The sequence below is a fragment of the Chelonia mydas genome, chromosome 14 (assembly GCF_015237465.2).
Source record: "Chelonia mydas isolate rCheMyd1 chromosome 14, rCheMyd1.pri.v2, whole genome shotgun sequence".
Lineage (NCBI taxonomy): Eukaryota > Metazoa > Chordata > Testudines > Cheloniidae > Chelonia > Chelonia mydas.
Genome location: NC_051254.2, coordinates 8521764 through 8544747, shown reverse-complemented (window position 1 = coordinate 8544747; position 22984 = coordinate 8521764). Strand labels below are relative to the sequence as shown.

Genomic DNA, 22984 nt, shown 5'->3' with positions numbered 1-22984 from the left:
TATTTTACACTGAAAATGCTCAATGTCCCTAAAGAATTTCATGAAGTCTCTAGCTTACCTTTTTTGGTGTATAAGTTCTGCTTGGGGTAGGGTAACCTTTTTAGTTTGATTTTTATTTCAGGTTTTTTGAGGGTCATTTATATGGTGGAAAGTGTTTTTTGTAGATCAAAGTTTTGCATTTCCTAAAGCCTGTTTGATTCTAAAGTCACCTGATCTCATGGAAGTTGGTTCCATATGTGGATCCTCTTGATGGAGAATGCTTTGTCCCAGAGGAATGCAACTGTCTTGACAATTCTTAGATCAAAAATCCAGTGTTCAATGAGGCTGGGGCTTGATCCATAAATTGTTTTGAAGGGAGCCAGTTGAGGGACCTGAGCACCAGTCTGTTCTCATGGTGCCCTAGTCCATGGATAACAAGGGCAATTTTTTTGTTTTAAACAGAGTTTGTGCATCTTCACATTCATCTTGAGTGAATTACAGTAATTCATGCTGGAGATAAATGCATAAACCACTGTGGCCAGGTCCATGTCCGGGAAGAAGGGATAAAGCTTCCTAGTGAGCTAGAGGTGAAAGAAGCCCTTTTGACTCCAACACTAATTGGTTTCATTTATGTGACTTCTTTTGGACTGATTATCCCCTTTGCAGAGAGTAGAAATTCAGAATGAGTGTCGTCTTTTGTTTTCTAGCTAATGACTAAAGCCTATGAAGAGGAATTAAGAATTTTTGAAGCTAGAGAGAGACTGGGCCTCTCCAAGCTAAAAGCAAAAGCCAGGGAAACGGTAGGTGAAGCTTACAAGAATAAATTAGGTGTTTGTTTAAAAAAGTCTAAAAGTTACTCTACCCATGCCTGCTATCCATGCTACATGGATGATGATTTTAAATGACATGACCCAACGCTGACCCTCGCTTAAATACTAGTGTAATAGATGCTGTAAACAGCTTTGTTCAGCTACCATACTTTGTGGATATGGTTATCAGTATGTAATTTTCTAAGGGTACATAGACCCCAAGGTGGGGAGGGGTTTAGGTAGTTAGTAATCCTTACAGAAACATCTCTTAGGGGTGGCACAAGGACCAAGATTCTGGTATTAAGTTTGTCCTGAAGTGAGATACTTTGGCTGGAAGAATTTAAGCCAGCCTGGTAGGCAAGTGGCTAGTTTGTACTGCAGTATTGGAGAAATAAGATATAATAACTTAACACCATTTGGTAGACTAGAAATTCCACAGAAGCAATACTAGTGCCTTGCATAGCTGAAGTAATCACCTCCAAAAGAAACAAGTAGTGAGGGATGTGCAAGGACACCAGGAGAACTCAGTAAGGAAATGGATTTTTCCCATTTCTTTGCCATTAGAATTAAAGAGCTGTCAGGGTACAAGCTGTAAGTGCCAAACTGCATTATTGTTTGCCTTTATGTAGCTCTTGCTATGATCATCTTAGAGAAGTGAGTAGCATGGAGCTGACAGTGGTTCTCACCACTATTTTACGTGCTGCTGGTGTGTAGCAAGAAAAGGAGCATGACTGGAATGCCTGTAGGCCATGCCAATCTGAGCTGTATTTTCAGTCCTGGGGGCCATTGCAGCCATTCATGGAGCACCCCCACAATTAGGGTTGTGCAAAGGAGAGCTTCAAGCCTCCATTGCACTCCATCCTCTGACTTGCATTTGGTGAATTTTTGGCCCTACTGTGAGGGATCTGCCTCACTGTGTGCAAACTGCCTTCATAGAGACTCAAACATTACTTCAGTTCTGATATCGAAGCCATATGAACTACCACTCTTCCCATCCCATACCTGTTCTCCATCTGTTTTACATCCTAAGGAACAAGAATACCAAGAAAACATCTTTAAAGAACCTCCAAAAATGCCTCGGCCAGTGAAAGTTTATTCTGGAAAAACCACACCTCGGATTCCCAAACAGAGCCAGTGGATTCCAAGAGGAGGGCTTGCAAAGCCAAAGAAAGCAGCTCAGAGTAAGAACCACAAAACTCTACTTGGTGGAAAACTGGCATCCTGTGAAAGCATCTGGTGAACTCCAAGAATAAAGGCATCTGGCCAACATATACCAGTCAGCTGTAGCATTTTTCCCCTTATGACCTCCAGATGTCTGGATTTTTGTAATGAAGATAATGCTTTGAAATAGACACAAACCATTGATGCACAGCTCAAACTGTGACCCATCCATTATCCATTGTTCAGCATGCTGAACAAGTTGCAATGGAAGCACAGTGAGTGCAAGCCACACTTTTAGCAGCTGCATGCTGTACATTCGTTATATAAATCCACAATCTGAATGGCACCCTGCTACACTGCCTTGGTTTCAGCATGGTTGCAGGACACTCTTTCCATTAATAGTATAATAAGTGCCCAAGTATTCATAGATATTAAGGTCAGAAGGGACCATTATGATCATCTAGTCTAACCTCCTGCAACAACGGAGGCCACAGAATCTCACCCACCCACTCCTGCAAAAAATCTCACCTATCTCTCTGAGCTAGTGAAGTCCTCAAATCGTAGTTTAAAGACTTCAAGGAGCAGAGAATCATCCAGCAAGTGACCTGTGCCCCATGCTACAGAGGAAGGCGAAAAACCTCCAGGGCCTCTTCCAATCTGCCCTGGAGGAAAATTCCTTCCCCCCCAAATATGGCGATCAGCTAAACCCTGAGCATATGGGCAAGATTCACCAGCCAGATACTACAGAAAATTCTTTCCTGGGTAACTCAGATCCCACCCCATCTAACATCCCATCAGGCCTATTTACCATGAATATTTAAAGATCAATTAATTACCAAAATCATGTTATCCCATCATACCATCTCCTCCATAAACTTATCGAGTTTAATCTTAAAGCCAGATAGATCTTTTGCCCCCACTGCTTCCCTTGGAAGGCTATTCCAAAACTTCACTCCTGATGGTTAGAAACCTGTGTCTAATTTCAAGTCTAAACTTCCTGGTGGCCAGTTTATATCCATTTGTTCTTGTGTCTACATTGGTACTGAGCTTAAATAATTCCTCTCCCTCTCCTGTATTTATCCCTCTTTCATCTCACATTCAGATCAACCTGTGATGAAGTTGAAATGTGAAAGAACTGACTCATAAATCAATCCCTAATTAGGACATTACTCCTGTTGCTCCTGTCCTGGGGCCTACTACCTCAATGCAGTATCTCCAAGGAATTTGAGGAGGATCCAGACAATGATTTGCTTCATTTATGAAATATAGGGCCATCACCAATACAACTTTTGGGCTTATTTTAAATAACTACATGCAGCTAATGAGATTGACAGGAGCAAGGAAATAATTGTAGGGTTCTATACTGCTTGAAAAGAAGGGAGTAGGTGACCAGGCTTTTTTAAAAATATCAACCCTCTAATACTGTAAAATAGATCTCTAGGAAAAATAGCTAAGATTTGTCTTAGGACTGTTCCCTTGGATGTTGTGAAGGACTGCAGTACATCCTACTGAGGAACAATGCTACATCATAGTAACAGCATATTAAATAGACAAGGTGTTCAGTCTGAAGTGTTCGTATAGCTAGAACTTAAGCTCTCTGGAAGAACTACTATTAAACTTGCTCTCTAGGAGCGTATTGATCTGCTTTTATCTTGCAGTGAAAGTAAAGGACAATGACCTCCTGCCTCTGCTACTGGAAGAGTTTCCATACCTGCACATTTCCCACCACTCTTTGAACAAAATGTGGCAACAGCAGCTTGCACAGATGGAACAACTGAAGTCTGCTTCTGGCAAAGATAGATCAAGACTGAAACTCCAAAGTGAAGTGAGAACCTCTTGTTCAATATGAACACAGTCTCTTAGGCTTGACGGGGGGCAGTGCTGCTACACAACAGTACTGGACACAGGATGATTGCACTAAGCAATAAAACCCAACCAATTGCATAGATACTGTGTAAGGTATTGGCATAACTTAGTGACTAGTTTGTATATGTTACCTTGGAATCTATCTATTCTGAAATCTGCTTTTCTTTAAAATGGAGACTACTTTAAGGAGGCTGGAGTAGTTTGGGACTGGTTCTCTAAGCACCAGGACTGTCAAGATCTCAGCTCCCTGACTTAAAAACTGAGCAGGCCCACTGTCATGTTACAAGGATGTGGGGAAGCCCATTGCTTATATTACTGCAGATGCAAACTCTACAGATTCTCTATCCCAGCTCTTTCATCTTGCAGTATTTGAATAGGTTTTCCCATGGTCTTTATTGTACAAATATATGGCAGACATTTGGGTCAAACTAGCACTCGGTCCCCAGCAGAGGTGGCTGTCTAAGGAAGAGCTACTCTGTAGAATAAGGAGGCACTCTTGAGTAGTTAAAGTAGGGGGACTGAATCAGGACACCTGGGTTCAGTTCCTGATCTTAACCACTCACTTGCATTTAACCTTCTATACTTCTTTCTCTACAATAAAGATGGGAATACTTTTTTCACCTTTGTAAAGCACTTAGAGAAATTCAAAGTGCTATTACATACAAACCCTGTAGTTTAAAAGCTATTCTTGGCATGCAGAATTTGCTAACTCATTGAGTGGTTAATTCACCAGTGCTAAATGAATCTTTCCCCTTTCCTTTCTCTTAACCACTTGGGGCAGAGTACACTGAAGTATTGTTCCTCTGTTAAAAGTCCCATCACTGAGTGCCTATCCTGCAGAATTTATTAAAGCAATTACCTGTCATCTTTATCTCAAGGTGGAAGAAGCACTGAAGAAGCACGACCTCCTTGTTGACATCATAAAGAAAGATCAAGACCATAACAAGAGACTGGTATGTTCTTCTAAAGAGGATGCACACAGCATATGACACTTTCATGGTGATAGAGCCAAAATGATCCTACTGTTGTTGGTCCACGGAAGCTGCTCCCTATTGCCTTCTGAGCAGCTATGGTATTGAAGACTTTACCTAGTCTGTTTGCTGTATGTGGCCACTGAGGTCTTAAAATGACAGTGGGGTTGCTAAACATGCTGATGATTCACTATTTAAAGAAGCAGTTTGGTGCTTTAACAGGGAACAAATCCTGAGAATATGGAAGACTGAGAGGAACAGACTTCAGTCTCTCCTTGTGAGTTCAATCCTTGAAACACTCGTTTACCATAAGTGCTGATTCCTTAATTATACAGCACTGTGGATGGCACCATACTCCAGTGGTCTAATCCTAAATGTAGTGCAAGGTAGTAGAGTGGGGAGAATTTCCTTAATATTGATTTTATTTACTAAAGCTTGCCATAAAACCCTGCCCTGATTCTCCCTCTCCAGGAAGCACTGGTGGTCTGATACCTGTTGATCTTTCTTTATTTAGCAAGAGTTTAAGCAACGCATATATCGGCAGAAGTTTGCTCAGAATAAAATGAGAGAGAAACGTCAGCAAATTGCTCGAGCCAAGAAGTACTATGAGGATTACCGCGTTCAGCTGCGCGCAAAAATGATGCGGGCTAGGACAAGGGAAGAAAGGGTATGTGAGGGTGCTTTCTTCAAGTATGGCATTCTTGTTCTCGTAGGTGAAAGACTGCAGTATTGAGTGAGCACCTTTCCCCCTTTACTATGTAGTGTGGAGTTATACTTCTGAGAAATCAAAGTGTTGGTACAAAGAGTTAGAGGCCAAGTAAACTAAACAGCACAGGCCTTGGAGCTCCTAGCTCCTGCCTTCTAACTCTGGCTCTGATAGGTTTTTCTGGCAGCAACCATCCTTGACCTTGTAGAAATTTAGAAGCTCTTGGCTCTAGTCTTCTTAGAAGAAGGCAGGTGCAGGACTATACCTGCTGGTCAGCCAGGTCCTAGATGAAATGATTGTTCTCTATGTTCTGCCACATGCAGTTGAGCAGCCACCTCCCACCTAAACAAAAGCTAGAGATAACTTTCACTGTCAGGCAACAAAAGAAGCTACTAGGCTTAGCCAAGGTTGAAAAGGAGGGTCCAGCATAGTAAAGGGTGGACATCAGAGAACTACCTGGGGAAAAAGGTTCTCTAAACTCAGCTTTATGATCTCATTGTGAAGAGGATGTTTCTATTAGTATCAAAAGTAAGGCCACCAATGTTCCTTCTAATTTTTTCCATTCACATGCGGAATGAATTTTGTTATGCGCACCAATATCAAGGTGATGTGCGTCACCAGGAGAAACAAAACTAGATAGAATATATATTTTTAAAAAGTTACCATAGGGATAATTACTCCAGCCAGGACAGGTTAGGCATTTTAGAACTCACCACTCATAGAAATTTAAGTATAAGAGAAATAAAAATTATGAAATGCATAGACCAGTTAAACTAAAATAACAGCACTTTGAAAGAATAAAATTGCAGAGAATATATGTGCATTGCAGGAAGTAACAATAATACTATGTGTTGGAAAGTGAGTGAAAGACACACATACGTAGTTTGTGTGTGAGAGACAGATCAGTACTCACCAGTCTTGAAACCTATTTTGTTCAGAAACAGCAGCAGTGGTCAGGAAGCTCCATCTGAGGTCCCACTCCTAAGCCCTGTCATGTCCTCCCCACCCCCTGCTCTGCAGAGATGGTGTACAGCAGTATGAGAGGAAGGGGATACCCTGACATCAGCCCCTCACCCCCTCACCCCCCCGGGCTCTGTATAGCAAGCAGTAGGCTCCCAGGAGCACCTGGCTGGGGCTCCAAGGCAGAGGGCAGGAGCAGTGTGGCAGTGGCTCCTGAAGTGCACAGCACTTCAGACTGCTGGGTGGCCACGCAGCTTAGAGGGAACTTAAAAGGCCACCTAAACTTTCCTTCTGAAAAATGACACCACCTTCCTCAACCAATTAGATCCTGTTTAATGTTAAACCCACTTCATTTATCTCATTTACTATTGTACATTCAACAGCTATGGGAGAGCAAGCTGAATTCTATCCCTACTCATGCATCAACTCATTGCAATGATGGGGGCAAATGCTGCTGTCAGTTATACCTTTTAACCCTGATGAACACAGTGATGTTGAGGTGTAACAGATTCTGCCCTCTGGTTAGTGGCGATTTGAGGAGAGAACTGTGCCTCAAGTTGCAGTGAGAAGTGAGACCATCTTTGTCTGTGTAAACAGCAAACTTTTTATATGCAATTGAGACAAACATAGAACCTCCCAATGCAATTTAGTTCTCTTTAGAATAGAACTTCCCCTCCAATGTTTAGAAGACTGTAGGGGAGGTGGAACATTAAAGTAGAATCTAGGGGGTTCTTGTAACTTCAAAGATCACTTCCTAAAGTTCTGTGGTTTATATGTGCAAGCTGGATCTACATTATACATAACCCCATGGAGTAGACGTAACCTACACCAGCAGAAGGGATTTTTTCTTCGGTTATACATTTAAAAACCTGTAATTGTTGGCAGATATTTAAGAATCTATTTGAAGAAGGCTTAGAAATTCAGAAGCAAAGACTGCAGGAGCTGAGAACCTATAGTAAAGAAAAGCGTGCTGAGCAAAGAAGAGTACACCAGGATGAACTGGAGTCCATGGAGAACTACTACAAGGATCAGGTAGGGCTGATTTGACTGCATCCAAGACAATCTGTCCAGTTTTCAATCTTAAATTAGTAAATAACCTTTCATATCTTAATGAGTTCTAATGTAATGTTTTTACTCAGTTTTCAATGCTGGCAGAAGCTGTATCACAAGAACGTCAAGAAATCCAAGCCCGAGAGAAAGCACAAGTAAAAGTAGGTGTATTAACTTCCAGTACAGACATGCCAAACACATGGAAAAAACATAGAAATGGGCTTCTTGGCTAGGAGAGTGTGTGGGTTTTTTTTTTTTTTTAAATCAGCTCCTGGCAAGAGGTGGCAAGAGTCATGGGCGCATAGCAGGACCACCAGTCCCAGAATGGATGTTAGGGGGATCTAGTCAGTGTTGGAGTTCTTGGGGATTGGCTTGTTTTGAAATGGGATTAGCTTGATTTTTAGCTTATTGTGAAAGTCAGGTGCTTATTTACTGTGTGAAAGTTGGCAACTGTGTCCCAGTATGCAAGTGATTTCTTGTTTGGAGTGGTTTTGGTTAATCTTAATATTCTTTTTAAGACACTGCACAAAACAAAAAGGGAGTTAAGATCAAAGATGGAAAAGGATATACAGCAGCTGCAGACTATGATAACTCAAAATGATGACGACTCCTTCTTCCAAGAGCTGGAAGCAGAACGACTAAAATCCAGACTTCAAATGGCTTCTTTTCAGTATAGCAAAAACTATTTCTTGTAAGACATACTGACTATTAAATATCAGTGCAGATTTTATGTCTGGCTAAGATACTGTTAAGGGTATGTTTGGGAATTGCCACAACCAGAAGGTGGTGGCTGGTTGTTCTGTAAATGTCTGTCTGGCTTACACTGTGAAAGGCATAGTGTTATAGATGTGTCAGTAACTAGGACTTGAGTATTTTTAACATAACTTTATTAAAGTTAATTTAGATGATTGTTTAAACTTAATAAAGGACCATTAGACTATTTCAAGCTACCATTGAGCCTTCAGGTCAAAGTTTTTAACCCAAGTATTGCTGAAGAACATAATCTGACCTACCTGTGTATTGTACTTAGTACTCTCAACTTTCTAAAGGGCTGAATATGAAAACTCCTCCAGATCAGTGCTACATTTGGGCATTTTAGGCTGAATCAATGCCTTCTGAAAACTTGTGACTGCAAAGTATAATGATACTAGAAATATGGAGGCAGCTCTTAAAGCACTCCTTGCTCAAATTCCTTGTGAGAGAGCAGGTCAGAATAAGGGTTTCACTTAACCTTTGACATACAAATAAATTTCATGTACGGGGGGGGAGAAGCACTTCATCACACTGTACACGGTGCTTATAGGATACATTTACATATGATTTAACCAGGAATATATTGTTGTAGGGTTATGACTCTTAATAGCTAGTACTAAGTGAGATTGAGGACATGATTGGGCACAAGTACTTTAACTACTTTAAGAATAAGATAACAAGCTTGTTTAATCACTCACACTTCAAAATTTAGAACACTTTTTGCTAAAGAAAATAAGTGGTAGAAGAACTTGCAGGCTTTTAATTACTTCCTAGAGAGAGCACATTAGTTTTACAGGGGTTCTCTATGCAATTTATTGCAGCAATCTGCTGCTAGTAGGTGGTACTTATTCCCACCATGAAGGTAGGTTATATCTACACTGGTCAAACCAGGTTAGTATTTGCACTTGGTTGAGGTAGACTGTAAACAAGCTAGTTTACTTCACTGAGCTACTTGGAAACATAATGCAAGCATTTAGACCTAAAACCAACTTATCTTGTTACTCTAACAGTCTATTTGAGAACAGGTAAGGAAGCAGCAGGTTTGACACTAGTGGGGTAAAGAAAGACATAATATACTTGCATTCACCATTCTCACTACAAAACCAATTCAGCTATCATGTTGAGGTAAGAGAGCTAGTCTGCCACCACACACTGACAGTACATTTAAGGCAAAGACCCTAAAGTTCACCCTGAATTTAACCTCTTGTACCCATCTTCTGTAAAGCCATCATTTACCTCTGCTACTGAAATACATGTGTTAGTAGGTTAGGTGAAGGAAAAGCCATAAATGTACAGGTTCTAGTTGGAGCTCTGCTACAAACAGTGTCATAGCCTTTCAGCCAAAGTAACTAGGGATGTGAATGTACTTAAAAAATAACTGACACATTAAAGCACAGTGCTAAGTCTCCTGCTGTTTAACAAAACTAGAAGTTTTAGATCCATGCCCTAGAATATACTCTTTTCACTAACCAGGACCCAAAGCAGAATTTTCAGTAAAAGCCCTTACCTCACATTGGTTTTCCCTATGTGATTAACTGCTCAAACAGAGGTGGGCAAATTACAGCCCACAGGACCATCCTGCCTGGCCTCTAAGCTCCCAGCCCCTCCCCTGCAGCTGCACAGCTTGTGCCTACCCACCTCCCAGGCTTTCCAATAACCCAGTCCTGGCACTCTGAGCAGCATGGTAAGGGGGTGGGGTTGGAAAAGGAGCAGCAGGTCGTAGGGGGCCTGGAGGCAGGGCTGTGGATAGGGGCTAGGGCCCAGGGAGTGGGGGGGTTGGATAGGGGTAGGAGACCCAGCAGGGGGTAGTCAGAGCAAAAAGTAGAAATGGGGACCAGGCCAGTTGGGGAGGCACAGCCTTCCCTACCCAGCCCTCCATACCATTTCTCAACCTCAGTGTGGCTCTCAGGCCAAAAAGTTTGCCCACCCCTGTACTAGAAGCAGAAATCTTTGGGATTTGCCTGTATAGGACTCCAGTACCTGTCACTCAACATTTTGTGCCTGGCTTTACAAGAGAAATAGAACTACTCCGTTGCAAGAGCATTCATGAGATTGAGTCTCATGGATGTGGGGAAAAAGTTCACACTAGATTTGGTGGGAGAAAGAGAATTGCACCTTGACTGAAGCTTCTGCCAGCTTAAATAGTTTTTCTGGTAGCTGTAGCCCTGTTAAAAAAAAATTCACAAAATCACTTCCAAACACCTAACACACTAAAAGAGACCAATACCCTGCTACCAGGGCTATAACTTAATGAGTTGGAATGAAGAAGAAGTACTGATTGATTTGTTTCACATTTATATATTTTCCTGCAAGAAGTTCTGTTCGGATTAGCTAAAGCCAGCAGGAAAGTCACCCCTTCACTGATCAAGAGAGATAAATTCCCCTTTGAGATATGTTGATATTTAAGTGGCTATTATTAAAAGCCACAGAGGGAGCTGGGAGAGACTAAGTACAATGGAACCTCAGAGTTATGAAGTTACCAATCAACCACACACCTTATCTGGAACCAGAAGTACGCAATCAGGCAGCAGCAGAGATTTAAAACAAAACAAAACACAGCAAATACAGTACAGTACTATATTAAACTACTAAAAAAAAAATAAAGGGAAAGCACCATTTTTCTTCTGCATATTAAAGTTTCAAAACTGTATTAAGTCAATGTTCAGTTGTAAATTTTGAAAGAACCACCATAATGTTTTGTTCAGAGTTATGAACAACCTCCATACTCTGAGGTATTTTCTACTGTATAAAAGAAAAACTGGCTACAGTATCCATTCCTGAATGCTGTTTTAAGGCCTCATACTTGCTGTATATGCAAGTACATGTAGGAAGGCATCAGATTAGTTTCATACCCTGTAAAATATACTCTCTGCTATTGGAACTGACTCCCTGAACACCTCTAAAGTTACAAATGTAAGTCAAAGTAAAGCTTTAATTAAAAACTTTAAACGTTTTTAAACCATTGATGCTGTGACAGTGCAAACAGCATACAATTTATTGCTCAACTTCTGCATGGGTACATTAAGTTTTTAAAAACCATTTTATACAGATGTTTTGTTAAAGCTTATGTAACGTATGGCAATACAATGAATATCAATGCTAAAAACACTCTGTAATAAATATAATAGAAATGAGAAAATAAAACTCAGTTTGTGGAGGGGAAATTATACTTGAGTCTAAACTAATTACAGCTACAGACAAAGCTTGGGATGTGGTAGAGTTAAAAACCTACTATATAGTGTTAAATACAACAAATGGCACCTGTTAACTATATGGTGCAGTTTAAAATCTGAAGCAATGTGAGCATGGTACATTAAGCTGTATGATGCATACTTATGATATAGAAGCAAAGCTTTTACTTCCATCAATGCAGCCAGTTTAAACGCACCAGAAGTTTCATACAGATGTAGTGTTGTAGAACAAAAATACAAAAGGAAAACTTGTGTGCTCTGGACTCTAGTATAACAACAAAGAATGGTAAAAATAAATCAGTTTAGGGAAGCTGAATCTATGTGCAAAAAAAATTAGAATACATACTGTACAAAGCACCATTACAAAACTCTTTACAGCGAGACATTAAATCCTCAAACTCAACTACGTGCTGTATATTTGAAATCACTGTTCATAATTAAACATTCATAATGAAAAGCAACAGCATGAAACATGATGCAGCATTTCTCTAAAACAACTTTATGCAACTAAAGAATGGATAAAGTAAAACTCAGTAAGGACAAGCTGAAATAAATATTCACATTAATCATGGGGTGAAAGTCCAAGGTTCAATGCAACAGAGGGCTTAGCACCTGTTTGAGGGAAAGCGGCTGACATGATTTTGGAACTAAACTTTCATGGGTGAATACTTCTGCAAAATGTATCAGAAAACTTCTGGCCAGTTGGGGTGCTTTATTTAAAGCTCTTAGTTGTTATGAAGGTAAAAAGGCACTCCAGATACTTGATATAATCCTCATAACTGGTCAAATATGTAGAAATATTAATTTTGTCTATTCATGTCCATAATATTTTAAGAAAGTTAGATTTTACAACATTAAACTGGTGGTACTAGAGGGATTATCAACACCAAAATGCCTAGCAGGAAAGCAGTGCACCTACAGCTAAAGCTGCTGTGAAACGTCAAACATTGGGTTAGGGTTTTTTTGGTTTTGTTTTGTGTGCAAATTCCAGTAAACCCTTACATTGGACTCAATATCTCAAACCTATAGGAGGTTAGGATAGGGGCCAGCTACAGCTGTGTGTTCTGGCTGTTTAGTGCAGGGAGTAGACTACAGTGGGGAGGGAGATGCATACCTGAAGCAGCAGAGAGATCAGCAGAGGCTGGATGCCATCAAGAGACCTTGTACAGTGGCAGCTCAGAAGAGGCACTGAGCTGCAGCAGTCAAATCTGGGGATACAGTGTTTGTGCTCGGTATCCCCAGGCTGGGTCCTCTAGTGTAACAGATCTGCATTGCCCCTCCCCAAGGAGTAACTTGGATGAGGCCTTGTTCTGTTCATACACCACAGGGAAGAGCTGCTTGAAGGATCAGGTGAGTCACATGGGATGAGACTTGTCTGTGGAAAAAATCCCAGCCATGCCTTGGGCAGGAACAGAACAGAAACAGCCATCTCCCCCAGAGAGTGGTGCTGTCAATAGACCATTCCTTCTGGATGAAGAATGTAGTGAGACCATCTCAGCAGGCTTGCACACCAAGGCCTTGCAAGTCACTAATGAAGTTTCCAGCCTGTGAAGTGACAAAAGAACCCTGTCTCTAGAGAGCAATCCATCTCACGACCCTCTGAGTTTGGGAAGGTCTCTTAGAGACAGTGTTACCACTCAACTGGACTGAGGTCAGCACAGAGCCGCAAGCCCTCCAAATGAGGAAAAAGGTCTGGCAGACTGCAACCCCAGCTGCCAAAGTTGATCTCTTGGCTGCTTCAGGTGTGCATCAACAAGCAACTAACCTCTCCACTATGCATGAGCCCAGATTGGTATGTTTTGCTAGATGCTGCTTGTTCTAGCAATCATACTATTGAAGAAAATAAGTGAAAATGTGGATTTGGGCTACCAATGATGGTATGATCTCATTATGACTGCTCTCAAATAGACATACTATTAGGCTATTACCAGTCATTCTAATGAATACAGTCCATTATTAGCTTACGTGCTGTAGCAGTCAGATTTGGCAGAATGAATTTATATGTTGACATTCACAAACTACATAGAATAGACAAGACAAAAAAAAAATCACTAGTTCATTATATAACTTATGCTGCGAAAGGAAGTAGTTGTTTACATCCCATTGTCTTAGTAAGTTCAAGACTCGTTTCTCACCAATGTAAAAATAGTGCAGATTTCCGATGATTAATTATGATCCAAGCTTTAAAAAAAACCCAACATTGATTAGAAAAATTTGAAATTCCCTCCAAATGTTGCTGCCCTCATTACTGTGCGAGAGGACAGGCAAAATGCCAGTTGTATATTACCGATCATGCAGAAGAATGCTGCTATAAAAAATGTGCAGTGAGTAGCCTAACTTCTCCATACCCCAAAAAGACAGCATGCTGACCTCACAGTAGGATGCTCATTTGAACAGCCCAGGATTCCCTCCATTGGTAGTGCATTATGTTCCCATTTGAACTGACCAACCCACATTTTAACTCTTACATATATTTACTCTCATCCCTACAACCAGTGACAATGTTGTGCTTTAACCACCTCATTTTCAAAGCACATCACATCATGCGTGTTTGTTAATAGAAGAGCTTTTGCAATTTGAGTTAGTTACTTTTCCTTCGCTGTAAAACCCACATGACATGAGCAGCCAAACAAAGGTTAAATGTGGTTTACCTGATAAGTCTTTAAGCATCAACAAGTACAGAATGTGAATTGGCTGCATTTCAACATAAAAAGCTTTGGTTGATCAGATAGATACAGTGGGTTCTGAAACATGAACTGATGACCAGGCAGAAGTCTGTCAACGTCACCTCATCAGCATGCTTTAAGAATTTTTTTTAAAATGTAGCATTTGTTTTAAATTGAAAGCAAACCAAAAATACTCTTGACAATATCAACTTGTTACAAAAACGCTTGTTTTAAAAAAAAAAAAACAAAATGACTAATGCTCTTTAAAAAAGGACTATTCCACATTTAACACAAAGTACTGTACCAAATGCAGTATTTCACTCAGACTAGGAATCTGACAACTGATAGAAACAGGACCCAGAACGTCATGTCTGTAATTTGTGCTTGAAAAATATAAAAAGCCCAATTCTGGGTAACGTTTAAGTTGAACATATAATGCAGAATATAATATTTCACTATAAGAAAATGCAGTTAACATGTAAGTGGCTGTAATTAAAAAGGTTAATGATTCTTTTAGCCAATTTTATGCAAAGTTAGAATAATCCAAAATTTTTTTTTTTTTTTTTTTTTTAAATAGCAGGTATAGACGCTGTTCAGTATATTTACTTGGGCTGAAACGTGATTTGTACCGACTGCTGAAGTTGTGTCTTCTTGTCTGTGAGAATAGAAATCAGGTGGGCAAATAGAACAAATTACCTTTTACAAAAATAGTAGTAGTCTTTAAGGGTAGAATACTGCTTAACTGTCAAAATGTAGTAACAGTCAGCATTCTGTATGGTCAAGATATTAGTTTTTAATAGCAGCTGAATGGTTCTGTGGCAATAGCCACAGAACCTATTTTCTTGAAGAAAAAAAAATTTCCAAAATTGTCCTTTCCCTCACAGTGTTCTTGAGTAAAAGAGGAAAAGCATTCCTGTATTTCAAGCATTTCTTGAGTCTTGGCTGAGGGGAGGGCTTTCTGGCTGACAGGAGTATAAATAGAATCTCAGGTAAGTCTGCAAAGGGTCATTCCACAGCAAACCCACATGTTTCTTCAATGGCGGTTAGCAGCTTCTCATACAGCTTGTCATAGCTTTCATAGGGAGGAATGTCTATTCGATTAAAGCTGTTAACAAAAAACGAAAGCTCTTTAGAACAAGTTTCAACTCTACCGAGAAATCCAAGATGGACGCAGTTCTGTTGCACTACAACTGCATTTAACATTCTTGAAACACTCTGGTGATAAGATTGCAACTTCTTGTGTTATATCACTAAATTACATTATGATGGCCAACACAATGACATTGATATAAACAAAACCAGACTATTCCCTATTGCCATAATACATGGAATTCTTTACCAAGTAGAAAAATGATCAGGAGAGGAGAAATAAATGACAGTTGATAATCTAGATGTGCTGTATCAGTGGACGTGTCCATTTACCAAAACGCCAATATTTCCATGGAGGGGTGAAAACGTAACATGGTCTTACCAGGTATGAGCTTTCGGCAAGTTATTAGTGCTGGCATCAATCTGGTGTATTGTAAATAGCCTGGGCCCCGCAGCACCTGCAAATCCAGTAAAGATGAATTCTCTAGCACAACAATTTAACCCCCAAACTACTATCCTGTAACTGTTAAGAAGGCAGAGTGAGAAGTAAATAAGCAGGGGAGACAGACGAGCCATGTACTAAGGAAATGAAAACAGTATAATACTGTGGCAGGGAGGGAGAGAACACACAGAACAGCAAACGGAAAAGCTGTCTCTCCACATTTCCCCTTCAGACAGAAGTTTGGTTTTCTTCACACATGCACAACACTAAGACTGTTTAAGCCAGTGAAAGATACACAAAAACTAACAGTACAAATGTAAATCTGTGTTGCACTAAGGTAATACAGTAGAGCCTGATCCACACACAGTTTTTATACAGGTATCACTATTTCAGGTAGGGGTGTGATTTTTTTAAAACACATACAACCCATAGCGTGGTTGAATTCATACCACTATAGCTGATTTCTCCTCATACCAGAATAATCTACATTGGTGTAAGCACATTTATACCTGTATAAGCAGCATCCACATCAGGGTCACATTTACAGGGGTATGATTTGTGATCAAGACAGCTGTGATTGCAAAAGCCCCTAGCATAGTATATTAGCAAAAGCACAAGTTATTACCTTACAGTAACTGGAGTTCTTAGAGATGTTTTGTCCCATGGATATTCCATCATAGGATCAAGTATCAGAGGGGTAACCGTGTTAGTCTGTAGCCACAAAAACAACGAGGAGTCCGGTGGCACCTTAAAGACGAACAGATTTATTTGGGCATAAGCTTTTGTGGGTAAAAAAACCACTTTATCTGAAGTGGGGGTTTTTATCCACGAAAACTTATGCCCAAATAAATCTGTTCGTCTTTAAGGTGCCACCGGATTCCTCGTTCTTTCCATCATAGGATGTGCACGCACCTATACACTCTTGATCAGTAATTTTAGTTAGCAGTGCCTGTGGGTCCGTGCCTACACTCTACACATCCTTGTCATCTGGTGTGAGAGTATAGGGGGAGGGTGGACCCGCCCCTGCTCCAGTTCCTTTTCAGACTGGAAGCACAGGAAGATTCCACAGCAGAGAAGAAGAAAGGCAGGAGGTGGAGCACCCATAGGGACAACACATCTCAACTTCCAGTTACTGTACAGGTAAGTAACCTCTCCTTTGAGTTATTGTCCCTATGGTTGCTCCACAGTAGGAGACTCCCAAGCAGTGTCTTGACATGGAGGCGGATCTCAGCACAGCTCTGAAGACAGTGTTGCTCTAGGTTGTCTCTGACCTGGAAGTAGATTGGCTAGCATAGTGCCCAGAAAACATGTGAACACAAGACCAGGTTGCTGCTCTGCAGTTGTCCATGATGGGTTTGTCTTTAAGAAGGGCTATAAAGCTGGACTGGGCCTGTTGGAATGAGCAGTCCATCTAGGAGGAGGATGCACTCCTGCAGCTTTGTAACAAACTAGAATGCATCAGAAACCCACTTACACAGTCTGAGCGGAAATTGGCTGTCCATTCTCTTGGCAAAGGAGATCAAGACCCTGAAGGGAAAACCCTGAAATATCTTGTTCTGCCTAGGTAAGAGGCAATGGCCCTTCTTACATCCAAGGTATGGAGGCTAGCTTCCTCTGTCAAGGAATGAGGCTTGGGGTAAAACACTGGTAGTCAGACGTCCTAAGTGAAATGGAATTCTAAAGAGACCTTAGGTAGGAAATGAGGATGGGGGCGAAAGGTCACCTTGTCATGGCAAAATGTAAGTAGAGAAGGTCAGCCATGAGTGCTCTTAACTCCCCTACCTGTCTGGCAAAGTTACGGCTACTAGGAACAAAGTCCTGAAGACAGGTAGACAGCTGGGCTCATTAAGGCATTGAGAAGCAGATTAAGGTCCCATGATGGTGCAGACTCCTTAACATGATGAAACAGATAAAACAAACCCTTATGGAATGTGGCTGAGGTAGAAACAGAAAATCCTTTGACTGGTGGATGAAAGACTCTAATAGCAGCCAGGTAACCCGTCATGGAGTTCAGTGATAACCTTGTATGTTTCAATTCAGGTAACCAAGTATGTCTGTGAGGAGAGATTCAGAAGGGGATATGGATCGATGGGTACGCTAGACTTGGAAGTGCCTCCACTTTTGCAGATAGATTTTCCTTGTACTTGGTTTCCTACTGCTCAGGAGTATGAACTGAACTTCGGGAGAGCAGCCCAATTCTATGCTTGAGAACTATCGAGGTGCAGAGATAAGAAACTGGGGTGCATTGTGGTGACCGAGTCCAGTGTCAGGAGTTCTGTAAGAGGAAGGCGAAGAGACATTCACACAGAGATGAAGCAGCTCTGGGAATCACACTTGTCTTGACCAGGATGGTGCTATCAAGATGGAGAAACTGAAAGCTACAGCTTGTTCTTCTAAGTGCCTTGTTTCAATGGTGCAGAGGGCAGCTATACAAGAGATTATGGGCAGGCCTTCACTACCCGCCAGATCGGCGGGTAGTGATCGATCTATCGGGGAACAATTTATCATGTCTCGTCTAGACATGATAAATCGATCCCCGAACGCGCTCCCCATTGATTCCGGAACTCCAGCTCCTGAGAGGCAGAAGTGAAGTTGACGGGGGAGCAGCAGTGGTCGACTTGCCGCCGTCCTCGTGGGCAGGTAAGCTATTCGCGTAGCTGAAGTTGCGTATCTTAGGTCGACACCGCCCCCAGTGTAGACCAGGGCTATGAGGCTAAGGGAAGAATAGGGAGTTCCCTATGGAGTTGTGACTGTACCCCCTCCTCCCCACTCCACAAGCAGAATTGTTGGCATTTTGCACTGGCCGGTGTTGGAGAGATCCAGCTCTGGAAGGCCCCAGGACTGGCAAATAAGCTGAAAGACCAAGTTGCTGAGTCCCCTCTCATGGTTTTGAAAGTGTCTGCTCAGAGAATTTGCAACAGCGTTTTGCAGTCTTGGAAGGTAGACTGTTGTCTGTGCAGTGGGATATGCACTAGTTCTGCAGTCTTAGTGATTCTGTGCATAAGGATTAGGATCTTGCTCCCCCTTGACAATTTATGTAGTATATTCCCACTCCATTGTCCAGCATTACCTTGACTGAGTTATCCTCCCGGCTGCAAAGAATGTATTGGCATGCGTAGCGAACTACACAGAGTTCAAAAAACGTTACTATGGAGAGATTCTTCTTGAGGAGTCCATTTACCCTGGGCTTTGGTGCCTTGGAGATGGGCAACCCAACCCAGCAGGGAGGCATATGTAGAGATAACCCTTGATGGGTGCAGCCATGAAAATGGAACTCCCATACTAACTGTGAAAGGATCCTTCTACCAGTTGATGGAGTCAAGAATGCTGTGGTAAAGATCACTCGCTTGGAAAGACTTTGTTGGGGGTTTTAACAGTCCACCAAAAGGAGTAGTCTTGCATAGGATGTCACAAACATGTAGGCTGATGTGTGGCCTAAGAACTGCAGGCAAGCACTTGCTATGGATTGTGGGATCTACTGTAGCATGGAGATAAGGAAGGCCATTGGGGTTAACCTGTACATAGGTAAGTAGGTTGAGAAGTGCAGAGGGGCTCCACTGAAGTCTATGCTCTTTATCAGCACTAGAGTAGATTTTACCAACTCTAGACAAAGGCCCAGCGAGGTGAAATGAGACATGGGCCTTGTTGGTCATTGGCTGGACCTTGAGGAAGAAGTGACCCTTGAGCCAACTGTCCAGATAGGGAAAGACAGTTATTCCCCAATAATGCATGTGAGCTGCGACAGAGTGGACCTTTATACAGATTTTTTTGAAGCATCTGAAAGGCTGAAGGGGAAGACAGGATACTAGTAATTCTCTGTGCTAATGACTAACTGTAGGAAGGGTCTGTGAGACAGGTGTATAGCTATATGAAAGTGTGACAAAGCGGTCCCTGGGATCTAAAGGATGGAATTATTGTTGCTAGAGTAGTCATCCTGAAATGCTGCAAAAGGATAAAGGTATTCAGAGTCCTGAGGTCTTGGACCAGCTTCCATCCTCTTTCCTTTTGGGAACCAGGAAGTACCTGAATTAGAATCCTCTTCCAGTGAATTCGGGGTAACTGTCTCAATCACCCCTAAGAGCAAAAAAGATTGAAACCACCTGTAGGATCGATCTGTCTGATGCGATGAGCTCCCAGGCAGGTTGAAAATGAGAGATGGTCCCCAAAAGGTGAGTGTAAAGTAGTTTCATGCAACATGAGATCCAGAGAAGGCAGCAGTTCATGACCTAGCTGTCAAAATGGCTTTTTGGAAGATGATGCAGACTGGGAGGTCACCATCAAGGAAGGCCTCTTCTTGTAAGATCTGGACCTCTTTCTGGAGGGTTCTGCAGGTCTGTATAGGTCTGGTATTGAAAAAGTCAAGAATGCTAAGCAATCAGATTTGGTAAGTCATTTCTTTGTGGAAGGCGTATAGATCCCCACGGTTCCGAGCAGGAGATCAAAGCAACAGCAAACATTCATGTCATCCAGGACAGGACCATCCTCTTCCTTTCCTTATGCAACACCACAGTGGGCTTTCTAGAGGGTACCCTATAATACTGGTCACTCTACAGAGTCTATGTGTTCCAAAAAGTCCACTGTAGTGGTGTATAAGCAAAGGAAGAGGATGATCCTGCCAGGGATGACATGAATGTCTGCTGTTTCCGTGATCTCCTCCTTGGGAAATATCTCCAGAGGGTGGTTAGAATGGAAAGAATGGTAGAATCCTAGACTGAAACCTCTGACTCTGAGGAGTTATCCTCTCCTGTGTCCAATGGAGAGTCCCAAGCATAGGTATGGTGGGGCTGGATAGTTACTGGGGGTTCATAGGGGCTGGTACCGGAGGTCAAGATTGTGTGCTGGGATCCAGGATATCAGAAGGAAGCTCTGGTTGTGAATGGTACTGGGGAGGGATCCCTCTGGGTATTCCTTAGGAGGGGAGACCCTGGCTTTTCTGTAACTAAGAAGTCTTCATGGGAGAGAAAACTGGACAGTGCTCAATAGGAACCTGAGATGGTACCTGGGACTGTGCAAAAGTATGGTCCATGAACTCCAAGAGTACACTACAGAGGTAAAGTCCCTGTATTCTTTGTGGCAGTGTCCAGAGGAGGGCAGTACCAAAGCATAGCTGAACAAGGCTTCTTAGGAATGCCTGTTCCTGGAGAAGTCATTGTGTCTGGAGGTCTCCAGTTCCCTGGCCAACTATGGAGGTGCTTGGTGCAGTTTGTTAGAAGACTTCTTAGCATGAGGCATAAGAGAAGTTTTTTTTGGTGGGTACTGGTAGCTTGGTACCCGGGGTGGGGTGTCACAGAAGCCTCAGCAGTACCCATACCAGTCATCTTGCTCTCTGTCCTAAGAGGTAACTTGGAGACTCTCCCCAGGGAATGAATTTTCTATGTCTTAAGAGTGCTTCAGTTCTGAAGCTGCTCCATGGTCTCTGGAAGTCACTGCTGCAGCCTGAGTGACTAAGGCCGTTGTGCCGGGGAGGAGAGTCAAATCCTGCAGGTTTCAGACAGCAGAGCACTCCATCCCATCCTCCCTCAGCTTGCGAAATCTGCTTTGAAATCCAGTGCAGACCTTGCACTTAGAGTGGACATGGGACTCTACTCTGAGACAGATGGAATGTCCCTCACTGTGGGGAGGAAGAAGACCTGTGGCAGGCCTGGCAGGGTTTGAAGTCCAGGGCCTTTGGCATAACCCAAGCAGGAGGCTGCAGACAACAACAGCTGAGGGCTGGAAGGTCCTAACTGCAAAGAAAGGCAGCCAGGGTTCAGGCCTCCTGAAGCACCAACTTCGGCTACGACAAATAGAAAACAAATAAAATAAGGAATACATAAATAAAATACTTATTTTCTTAAGAAGGCAGTAATGGAGAAGCTAACAGCACACTCTCCTATGCTTTGTTTCAAGCCAGGGGCAGCTGAGAAGTAACTGGAGCCTTGGCGGGTCCACCCCTCCCTATATACCTTGCACCAGAGGACAAGGATGTATAGAGCACACTGTTAACTAAAATCTACAATCGAGAGTGCACCAGCGCACGCGCAGCCTACGGCGAATGCACCCGTAGGAACAACAACTTGAAGAACTGCACCGCTACCAGTGCAGCTTACTTCACTCCGGGTGATGACTGAACAAGTTATATCACTAAAAGCTACAGCTTTGCCAGTATTAGCTGCATCCATGTTAGCAGCTCTTTTATCAGTATAGTACACTTGTATAGCTATGCTGGGAGACTGCTTCTACTGTAGATTTGACCTCAGGGGTTGTACAACTACAACTATACCAAAATAGCTAAAGTGGTACAACTTCTGTGATAGCCAAGGCCCCACTGGGCACTGGTGGTTGTATGGCCCTTCCCAGACACTAGGGTCCAGTATGTGCTGCAAAATTCTAGCTCATGTTAAGGATTTAACACGCAGGTTAAGTTAGCCATGGCAGTAATAGGGGTCACTAACAGAACATTAAACAAGGCAAGTATCTAGTGGGTAATACAGTGAGTTAATCATAGGAAAGAAAGCACCTAAATGAGTATGGGGCTGCCACCTCTGCTTATGCTTTTCATGTTGCCATTTAAATATGCAACATAGTGTAGAGCTCCTCCAATATGCATTAGCACTCAGTGGAGTACTGCATTCTGCTAACAGGTACTAAAGCCCATTAATGAAACCTTAGTACTGCAGGGGATCTATGCCATCTTAGGAACCCAAAAGACTACATAGGCCCTATGTGAGTGAGAAGGCTGGGTGGGGATATTTGGTTTCCAGAACCCCTGGCTTTTGTAAATGGCAACTGGCAATCACAAGGTTTTTGCTCAGTTGGAATCCAGCCTTTCTACCAGTAAAGAAAATACTTCTATTTGGTGAGCGTGTTCTCTTCAACACTTTCCTCCATCCTGAGAGAACAAACAGGGGGACCACAGAGGCCTGAACTGATTGCCTCTGATTCTGTTCACCCAGCAGCATGGATGACAAAGTTAGAATGGTTGCTGCAGGAAGGTAGAGATTCTATCAGAGTTCCAAAGGCAGTTGGATAATGAGGTAGATTCTTTCTTTTCCTAGCCTGCTCACCACCATGTGGCGCCTTCCAAGAAGTCAAGAGTCTCTCTCACACCTGTTATAGTCGCAAAGTTGTTGGCTTTCCTGGCATGGAGTGAATTGTGGACAGCTGCAGAGGCGGTGAGGGATTGTAATAAAGTGAATATTACAAAACAGGCTGCCAGAAAAAAAACAGCCGGGAGAATCACATACAGGTCTCTGATGTCCAGAGTTCTCTACAATTAGAGAAGACTAGAGAATGAAGCGCTTTGCTGAGTGAAAGAATAGGGCAGGTTACAGCGGAGAGTCACAAGGTTATGGGACAGGA

The 22984-nt window shown here is 42.3% G+C and overlaps 2 protein-coding genes across 10 annotated transcripts in view; one reads left to right on the top strand and one right to left on the bottom strand.

Annotated features, from left to right (window-relative positions):
• CEP95 (centrosomal protein 95) overlaps positions 1–22477 on the top strand; it is a 41358-nt gene extending 18881 nt beyond the window's left edge. For all 6 annotated transcript variants that reach the window (XM_043527775.1, XM_037914096.2, XM_027817506.3 and 3 more), the window contains 8 exons: positions 687–779; positions 1819–1969; positions 3608–3774; positions 4694–4768; positions 5301–5453; positions 7338–7484; positions 7592–7663; positions 8021–22477. In XM_043527775.1, coding sequence (XP_043383710.1) covers positions 687–779; positions 1819–1969; positions 3608–3774; positions 4694–4768; positions 5301–5453; positions 7338–7484; positions 7592–7663; positions 8021–8197 — 1035 coding nt within the window. In that variant the 3' untranslated portion in view covers positions 8198–22477. The remainder of the gene's footprint in view (positions 1–686; positions 780–1818; positions 1970–3607; positions 3775–4693; positions 4769–5300; positions 5454–7337; positions 7485–7591; positions 7664–8020) is intronic.
• Positions 11207–22984, bottom strand: part of SMURF2 (SMAD specific E3 ubiquitin protein ligase 2) — a 97294-nt gene continuing 85516 nt past the window's right edge. For all 4 annotated transcript variants that reach the window (XM_037914078.2, XM_037914079.2, XM_037914080.2 and 1 more), the window contains 2 exons: positions 15584–15659; positions 11207–15217 (listed from right to left, as the gene is read on the bottom strand). In XM_037914078.2, coding sequence (XP_037770006.1) covers positions 15118–15217; positions 15584–15659 — 176 coding nt within the window. In that variant the 3' untranslated portion in view covers positions 11207–15117. The remainder of the gene's footprint in view (positions 15218–15583; positions 15660–22984) is intronic.